General features: G+C 49.5%; 1 protein-coding gene across 2 annotated transcripts; it reads left to right on the top strand.

Annotated features, from left to right (window-relative positions):
* The first annotated feature begins 3,891 nt into the window (after positions 1–3,891).
* LOC110484123 (translocon-associated protein subunit beta) lies at positions 3,892–8,869 on the top strand. Of its 2 annotated transcripts, none has more exons than XM_021554540.3 (6): positions 3,892–3,962; positions 5,684–5,838; positions 6,727–6,825; positions 7,207–7,315; positions 7,470–7,547; positions 8,547–8,869. In XM_021554540.3, the coding sequence occupies exons 2-6, from the start codon at positions 5,684–5,686 to the stop codon at positions 8,655–8,657; spliced, it is 552 nt and encodes a 183-aa protein (XP_021410215.1). In that variant the 5' UTR covers positions 3,892–3,962; the 3' UTR covers positions 8,658–8,869. The 2 variants fall into 2 exon arrangements, with proteins under 2 accessions (XP_021410215.1, XP_021410216.1); XM_021554541.3 differs by having other exon boundaries at positions 3,916–3,972.
* Positions 8,870–9,584: the final 715 nt, after the last annotated feature.

Genomic DNA, 9,584 nt, shown 5'->3' with positions numbered 1-9,584 from the left:
CTCTGCCTTGAGCAAGAAAAATCGTGTAAAAATTGGTCAGACAGGACAGTCAGGGTGGAGCATAGGAGACCCTCTGCTGCAGCGGTCAAACCTGTGTCTCACCCAGCGCTGACACCCGGGGTCGGCACTGACCTTAATTTTCTTTTTGATAGCGGCTTTTATTTTTTGTTGTTATTTTCTAAATTTATATTTGGTTCATTTAATAAATTTTCTTAAATTAACAAATTGGAGCTTTCATTTATAACAAGAGTTACAAAGAAACTTGCCAGGCGAGGGAGGCTTTGGGCTGTACATCCCTCCCAGAGATGCCAGGTGGATTTTACTGAAATGCCCCAAGTGGCAAGATTTAAATATCTTCTGGTAATAGTGTGTCAGTTAACAGGGTGGCCAGCTGTTTCAGCAGCAACAGGATCAGTTACTAAAGTACTAGTTATTAAAGTATTAGTTGGAACTAATAATTCCAAGATATGGGACTGTGGAAGCAATAGACTCAGGGGAACTCATTTTACATGAAAAATTCTTCAAAGAGTTATGACTGCCTTAGGGATACAATGGAATCTCCATACCCCCTGGCACCTCCAGAGTTCAGGCCAGGTTTAGAGGATGAATGGAGAAATAAAGAAATATCTCCTGAAGCTGGTGATAGAAACTAAGATGCTGTGGATACAGCTCTTGCCACTGGCTTTGGCAAGAATAAGAGCCAGACTCATGGCAGATATTCAGTTACCTTCTTCTGAATTGATGTTTGGAATTCCTTACCCTTGTAATTCTCAGCCTAGTGGGGGAGTAGAGATAAGTGACGTATATTTGAAACAATATGTGGCCAGGATACTGCCTCTTGTGAAATCTTTTTGACAGGAAGCTCAGCTGGCACAGACCCTGCCTTTGGACTTTTGCTGTTCACAACATTCATCCAGGGGACTGGGTCCTAGTTAAGGAGTGGAAAGAAGCACCCCTGGTGGTGAAGTGGTGTGGACCTTTCCAAGTGTTGCTGACCACAGAAACAGCCATCAAGACAGCTGAACAAAGGGGGACCCATCCATCACACTTGGGTCAAGGTCTCTGAGGCTCCAGAGATTTGGACATCTCAGCAGGAGGAGAAGGATGGAAAGCCGTGACTGACACTCTGCAGGGGTGGACTGGAGCAGTAGCCAGTGCGTCGACATTGGGGGAAGCCCTGTGGGTAGCCCTGTGCCTACCCACAGACTGCCTACTGAAATAGTTTGTGTGGGAATCTCTGCTCTTGGATCTCCAGTCATTGGGGGCCAATCCTCACTGTCATTGTTTTCTTTATGTTAAGCTGTTTTTGTGCCTTCTCTAACCACAGGTGGTGTGGAAGACAATGTGAAAGTGAAAATTAGGTTAGGAGATTACATTACACTGTTAGAATGTTTCTCCTAACAATCTTACCCTTATATTGTCAGTTAGGTTGGGGCCAAACACGGGAAAATTATTTTTAACCTTGGGAGAAGAAGTAGCAAAACCCTTTAACCTTAGCAACTGTTGGGTCTACAGAAGGGCCAGGGGGATCTGAAAGCTAGTCATGGGTGGCCAGCCCAGTCGAGCCTAAATGGTGGGTTAGTACCCTCTGTGAGGTCCATAATGGAATAGGATTTTGGGATGAAGAAGGAAGTCCATGGCAGCTTCATTCTGCTGAAAGAGGCATTTATTGTCTAAATAGAACAGAAAACATATATGTGGGAAAGTGTCTGTGAGTAGACTTTATCTTTGAGTTTAGATTGTTGTACCCTCAACTGCCCCCCTTATGATTGTTCATGATATCAAGGCAGATGGAATCAAACGCATGTTAAGCTCACTAATGGTAGGTGGGTAAGGTGTTCCTTCCATAAATACCAAAAGGATTTTGAAGGCTGTGAAGCAGTAGAGAAGGATAAGTTTTTTGACTCCTTATTTTTAAGCTGCCTCCAAGATAATTCCACAAGTAGGACACATGTTGTCCGTGACTATCAGTGGAAGTGGCAACATTGGAATGGAACTCGAACCCTTTTTAATAGGTTCTGGTCCAGATCTAACAAAACAGATCTGGGATGTAACTGCAGGTGGTAACCTCATGTGGGAGCTTGGAAATGCAAGCTGTGATTCTTATGGCAGGGCAACTATTGATGGGGGACCACTAGGCCAAGGAAGGAAGCTGTATTGTGACCCACCCATTGATGAAAATTAGAAAGGCCCCATTGCCAACAGGACCTGGGCTTTAAAAGGGCATTACTGGATTTGTGGCCAATATGCTTACCCTAGCTTACCCCCAGATTAGTCAGGGATATGTTATGTGGGATATGTTAGACTATCATTCTTTCTGCTACCACAAGTTCAGGGTAATCAGTTAGGAATCAAGGTATATGATGATCTAATCAGAGAAAAACAGTCAACTGATCTGTCCCTGCTTGGAGGGAGCATCCAAAAGTGGGGTGAAGATGAATGGCCACCTGAACAAATTATACAACACTATGGACCAGCCACATGGAATCCTAATGAATTAATATCAGATGCCAGAGAACCCATTTATAATTTAAATTGGATAATTAGGTTACAAGCTGTCTTTGAAGTAATAATGAACCAGACATGCATCAATTGACCTCCTTGCTGACAGTCTACTCAGATGAGAAATGCAATATTACAACATTGGATGGTATTAGACTATTTATTAGCAGAAGAAAGGGGATTATGTGGCAAATTAAATGACTCAAACTGCTGTTTGCAAATAGATGACAATGGAAAGGTGGTGAAACAAATAACAAAAGGAATAAGAAAGTTAACTCATGTACCAGTCCAAATATGGAAAGGATGGGGATGGGACATGTTTTCATGGTTACCTGGTGGACTATGGGTTAAACAAATACTTTTTTTCTCTTATGTGCTGTAGCAACTCTAGTCTTTTTACCATGCATGATCCCTTGCTTAGAACAACTTATTCAACACGTGATCAAAGGGATGCAGGTAATAGCCATGTCTACCGATCCACAGATGACTACAAAAAGGCAAAAATTGATCTCTTTACAAATAATTGCAAAATCAAAAAAGACCCCAGAACAGAAAATAAGATCAATGATAACTAAAGTTTGTAAAGACAATTATTAAAAATAAAAGATGAGGGATTGAGAGGAATAGTGGATTTGTCTTTACAAATAAGCTGTGGGTCTGCTGGTAGATAAAACTAGCAGTGGGAGATAAAAGAAACAATGAGAATGATTCCACGGATTGATGAATGGAAAAAGATATTTGCTTTTACATATAAACCTTAGGTTTGCTAGATATTGAAAGATGAAAGGAACAATGGGGATGAAAAACCCCTAAATTCCATAAAAATTAAAAATGAAAAGGGAGTGTTATGCAATAGAGGGAAATCTGGTATCAGGCGTATCAGGAAATCTGTACCACCCAATTACCTCAGCCAATGGGGAAAGAGAGAAGGGAAATGTGGACAAAAAATTAGGATAAAAAGCAGGCTGTGTCCCCCCAGAAAGTTCAGAGACCCCAGGGGAATGACCCATGGCCTCTCCCTTTATTCGAATAAAATAAAAAGGATTCCTCAGTCTCCTTTTTGGACATAAACCTCAGGTGTTTGTGGATTAATTTTCCTAACAACCCCTCCGTCACTGCTTTACACGCCCACCAGGGCCCTGGGCAGTCTGCTAGCGCGGCCAGAGCTGCCTGTGGTGCCGAGCCGCGCCCCGGCCCTCCCCGGGCCGCGCCCCCGCCCTCCCCGGGCCGTCTCTCCCAGCGCGCGGCCCGGCACGCGCCGCCCGCCGCCACTGCCGCCACCAGTAGGCGGCGGGGCAGCGCAGGAGGCGTGTCCTGCGCAGGCGCGGAGTCTCTGCGTCTGCACGGGCCTGGACTCCATTTCCCAGGGGGCATAGGGCCCCCGTGAGGCGCGCTTCGGTGCGTCATTTCCGTCGCGGTGGCGCTGCTTCGTCCTTGCGGCGTTGGCGGCGGCAGAGGCGGTGAGGGGCGGTGAGGGCCGGGGCCCGGGGGCCTCGGGACGGAGCGGGGGCGCTGGGAGGCGGCTGTAGGAGCGGGTCGGGCCTGGGCTCCGAGGGGGCGGGAAGGACCGGCCGGTTTCTGGCGCTGGAGCGTCAGAGTCGGGGTGTTCCGCGGGCAGCGGTGGGTGAGGCCGGGTGGTTCCCCGTTGGAAAGTGTCCCTGAGCCCCTCTGGGCCCCTGGGTGAGTGGGCAGGAGCAGCCTGGCTGCATACGCTGCTGGGCTGCGGCAGGGCAGGACTGGGGAAGGAAGGGGCTCCTGGCACCCCCACTGGGACGGGCTGGGCAGGCGGGTCGGTGCCAAGCCCAGGAGGTTCAGCGAGGCCAAGGGCACCTCCTGCACCTGCACTGGGGCAACCCGAAACGCAAACAGACGGGAAGAATGGATGGAGAGCAGCCTTGAGAAGGATCTGGGGGATAGATTGACAAGAAGCTCAGCATGCTGAGCACTGTGGGCCCAGAAAGCCAACACTGTCCTGGGCTCATCCCCAACAGTGTGGGCAGTGTGTGAAGGGGAAATTCTGCCCCTCTGCTCGGTTGAGACCCTCCCCTGCAGAGGTGCCTCCAGCTCGGGGTCTCCAGCACAGGGAAGATGAGGAACTGCTGGAGTGAGTACAGGGGAGGCCACAGAGATGATCCAGGGGCTGCAGCCCCTCTGCTCTGGAGACAGGCTGGGAGAGCTTGGGGTGTTGAGCTTGGAGAGGAGAGAGTTCCAGCGAGACCCTAAAGCCCCTTCCAGGGCCTACAGGGATTCCAAGAGAGTTGGAGAGGGACTTTGGACAAGGGCCTGGAGTAACAAAACAAGGCTTGCCACTGCTAGAGGGCAGAGTTAGATGGGATATTGGGAAGAAATTGGTCCTTGTGAGGGAGGTGAGTCACTGGCACAGGTTGTCCAGAGAAACTGTGACTGCCCCATTGCTGGAAGCATCAAAGGTCAGGTTGGATGGGGCTTGGAGTGACTTGGTCTAGTGGAAGGTGTCCTTGGCCATGACAGGGGGTGCAATTGAATGGTCTTTACAGTCCTGTCCAACCCCAGCCACCCTGTGACTGTGGAGGCCAGAGGCCCTGATATTGAAGCAGTTTTTGCATTTAAAAGCCCCATCAAGTGGGGCTGGTCACATCTGTAGTGTTCCTGTTGTCTCCTTGTCCTCTCAGCAGGGTGGCTTCAGAGACACTGTGTTTGGGTAAGACGGCCACGTGGCCTGAAGAAGGGACTTGTGCAGGAGATCATAAAAGCCACTGGAGGGAGTTGGTGGTTCCTCAGTGGGTGGAAATAGGGAGGAAAAAATGTTGGAAGTGAGGAGCTGTGCTTTTGAGAATAACTGTTGTGTTGCCAGGCTTTGCAAGGGCAATTAACCATTAGTTGCTAAAACTGATGAAATTGTTAATTACCAAAGCTTTTACTCTGGAAGAGGCTCAGTGATCTGAAAGCTTTCCCCATTACTGAGATGTGCAGGGCCAGGGGTTGGACTTGATGATCCTTATGAGTCCCTTTCAAGTCAGGATGTTCCATGATTCTGTAAAGGGCAGTGATACTGGCCAGGGCTTTGAAAGGGGAGAAGACCATCAACTTTTCTTCCATGGCTGCAGGTCTGGGACACTGCTGTGCCAATTCTTACATCCTCACAGGCAAGTGTTCAGAGATTTCAAATGATCAGTGACATTCCATTTCCTTGCGTTTCTAGATGAAGCTCCCACTTCTTGCTGTGTTTGCACTGGTATCTGTGGCTCGCTGCGAGGATGGCGCCAGGCTCCTGGCCTCCAAATCCCTGTTAAACAGATACGCAGTAGAGGGCAAGGACTTGACTTTGCAGTACAACATCTACAATGTTGGCTCCAGGTAAGCCCTGTTCAGGCTTCAGTACTGACTACAAGCAAATGTTCTCATAGTCTGCCAATGTGTGGCTGAAGGGTACAAGGCGATTTCTGAGCTCTGTGATATGTGATATCCCTCTAACTCGGAGCTTTCCAGCAGTGCCTGAAGGATTGACCCTGAAATTTACCTATTCCTTCCTCTTCCATTGTCCCTGCTTTCACCTCATGGCTGCTCAAGCTGTCAGTCCAGCATGGTATAGTTCCTGTGGTGTCCTGTGACACTGCTCCCCCTGCATGCAGCTTGCAAAGCTCTTGGCTTTGTGAAAATTCCTTTTGTTATCAGGACCTAACTAAGGACCTGACAAAGATTAAACAGAACTTCCACCATGCTAGTAAAAAGCTTCATTCCAGAATGAAAAGCTGATTGAACAAAATATAGGACACTAATAAAGTGCTTTGGGATTTTGTTTTTTTTAGATTTTTTTTAAGGCAGAATAATGCATGCTGAGTGCAGTACTGCTAAGAGAATAATATATGGTGCTGTAATGTTGGATTAATGCAACATTAATGAAATCCTGTAATTTTATATGTGGGATTTGGTTATTTTTTAGGCCAACATTGTATCTGTGGGATGGTATCTAAAGTTCAGCGAACTGCCAAATCATATTGTGGAAAAAATTGTGCTTTTCCTGTCTTTGTGGTTGTTTCTCTCAGCTTTGCCTTCCTCCCTCTGCAGTCTCCCTGTAAGATACCTCAACTGTCCTCCCCATCTTCTACCGGTCACATTTCATCTCTCAAAAATCAGTTCTTCCATTTGGTCAAGATGGAACTGTCAGTGTACTTCGCTGCAGAGCCTGTGAGCAGATGGCAAAGCTTAAGATTCCTGTCTCATCCCTCTCTTTGTTGTGTTTAGCGCTGCCCTAGATGTGGAGCTGTCGGATGATTCCTTCCCCCCAGAAGATTTTGGCATTGTCTCTGGAATGCTCAATGTCAAGTGGGACAGGATTGCTCCGTATCTTTTAATGTTTTGAAATTTCTCCCAACTCTCTTTCTTGCCCCTGAGCATCATGCAGCTTTGTGCTGTCTTCATCTGCTGTCCCTGAAATTCCTTCCGGAGCCTGGACAGGACGCCAAATCCAAACCCCTGCTCTTCTGGATGGTGCAGTGTAAAAATAAAGTTCCTTGCAGACAGGCCCAGGTCCTGGGGTAGTTCCTCTGCTTGTGGAGGAGCAGCTGGGTCAGCCTCAGGTGGGTCTGGCTGTCTATGAGCACGAGCACTCAAATTTGTCAGCAGCACTGACTTTTGCACGTGGCTCCTAGTTGCTCTTTCCTGTCTCCTCACTTTTCTTCCTGGGACGAAATACAGCAGTGTTCCTTAACGTCCAGCTCCCAGAGCAAGCAACGTGTCCCACACTGTGGTTCTACGGCCTCTCAAGGCTGGGTACTTCAACTTCACCTCAGCCACCATCACGTACCTGGCTCAGGAGGGTGCCCCGGTGGTGGTAAGTGGCTGGTTTATGGGATCCTGCAGATAACACCTGACGGCGCTCCCAGAGCTGCGTGGTCGGAGATGATGCATGTCCATGTGCTCTCCCCCTGCCCTGTTGTGGAGTGGGGAGGAAAGGTGTCAAAACCTCTTTTCCCTGCCTTTTCCAGGCTGGCTTCACTAGTGCTCCCGGACAGGGAGGAATCCTGGCTCAGCGTGACTTCGACAGGAGGTTCTCCCCTCACTTTGTAAGTACTTTCTATTGACAATGTAGAAGTGCATCATGGCAACTGCAGCTCAGTGTGGTGGCTTCCTACTTGCACATGGTGTGTGTGTCTTGCCCTGCAGTCACCTGGAGAGCTCCAGAGTGAGCTGGAGTTAATTCCTGTCAGTTCTCCAGAGGACTGTCACAGAAGCAGCTGAGTTTCCATTCCAGCTCCCTGTTTGAAGGAGCTGCACTGTGGCATTTGAGCCAGAAAATCTGAGAGTAGAATCTTAGAACCAACTAGGCTGGAAGGGACCCACAAGGAATTGTGGGGTCCTGATGTTTCCCCCCATCTCAGCCCCCTAAATTATCAGGCTAGCCCAGAGATCCAAGGCTTTGAGGGGAGGAATATCAGGAGATAGGCGAAGATTTCCAAAAGACGCTCTTACCTTGATATATGTTGGTCCAGCTCTCTTTATTCTGTGATGTCCAAGGGAAAGAGTGGGGCAAAAGAGGACGAACAGGAAATGTCAGGGGCTTATCCAGGCTTTGGACAGGGAGGGCTTCTTGGCTCTCCACCAGCCCTGTCAGGGCAGGAAGGAGGGGTCCTGGGGAATGGGGAAAAGGTATGTCCAAGTGCAATGTAACAGGGTCCAACTCCTGGCCCTGCAGAGGAGAATGCCATGAATCCCAAACATGCACCTGTCAGTCCTATCCAAACTCCTTGAGCTCTTGTCAAGCTTGGTGCTGTGAACACTTTCCTGGGGAGCCTCTTCCACTGCCTGGGAGACCATCCTGTGGGAGAAAGAGCCTTTTCTTAATATCCAGCCTTAATATTGGCTGTCCTGATACAGCTGTGGGTGCTCCCTGGGGTCCTGTCATGGTCACTGAGGGCAGAGGTCAGCACCTGCCCCTCTGCTTCCCCATGTGAGGAAGCTGCAGACAGTGTGAGGTCTCCCCTCACTTTCCTCTGACCTCATTGCTCTAAGACTCCTCTGGCCTGGATTGTTTTGACTTTTCTCTTAACAATTTCTCCCTCTAGCTGGACTGGGCGGCATTTGGCGTGATGACCCTGCCCTCCATCGGGATCCCCCTGCTGCTCTGGTACTCGAGCAAGAGGAAGTACGACACCCCAAAGAGCAAAAAGAACTGAGCAGAGTCCAATGCCAGCAGCAGCCCAGAGCTCGGGAAAGGACAACCCCGAACCCCCAGAACAGCGGCTGGGTTGGGATGGCACAGTCCCCTGCGAGGTGCTGCCTGCGCCATGCTTCAGCCCTCTGGGCAAAGGATTCGGTGGCTGCAGCAGCAGCTGTGAGGTGTTCTCTGTGTTCTAATGGAGAAACAAGTAAACAGAAAAAAGAACAACCAGAAGTCTCAAACTGCCTTGTCCAGCCCCTTTGGAGGCGGAGCCCCTCTCTCCTCTGCAGCCACAGCAATCCCAGCAGCACAGCGTGTTAGTGCCCAGAGGGGCCTGTCTGTGGGGCTCTGCCCCTGTGCTGCCTCCAGCTCCCATCTGCCTGCTGCAGTTTTCTGTAGGGTGTCCTATCTCAGGGTCCCCTCCAGTTGCTGCCTGCCCTGTGGGACAGAGATTGCTCTGGAGACACCACAGACCTGATTTGATAGAGGATTTCACAGCTGCTGCTTTGCTCTGTTGATGCTGTTCTCTGGCCCACCAGACTGCCTAGGTCCATGGTGGGCTTGTAAAGCCATGAGGGTGCAGTGCATGGAGGAGCATCAGGGTTAATTTTCGCAGGAATCAAGTGCACAGGCAGGAAACTCCCTGCACTGGGGATGTTCTGCTTAACTACACCCACTCACAACCCCCTCCCCTAGACGGGCTTCAGCTTTCTGCTGACAGTGGATCAGGACGTGTTCTCTGCCATCAGCTCTTTTCCTATGCCATTCTCTGACCCTCTGACTCTTTGGGTGACACTGAACCGCTTGGGACACAAAATGGTTGCTGGTGGCTGAGGAGGGATAAGAGGGGACACTGGAACCGAGGACATGGTCTCAGTTTGTTCCAGCAGCAGCTGGATCCAGCATTCCCAGTCTGCAGGAGGTGGCTTTTGCTGGGTCACAG

Source organism: Lonchura striata, chromosome 35 (assembly GCF_046129695.1).
Source record: "Lonchura striata isolate bLonStr1 chromosome 35, bLonStr1.mat, whole genome shotgun sequence".
Lineage (NCBI taxonomy): Eukaryota > Metazoa > Chordata > Aves > Passeriformes > Estrildidae > Lonchura > Lonchura striata.
This window is presented reverse-complemented; position numbering and strand designations above follow the sequence as displayed.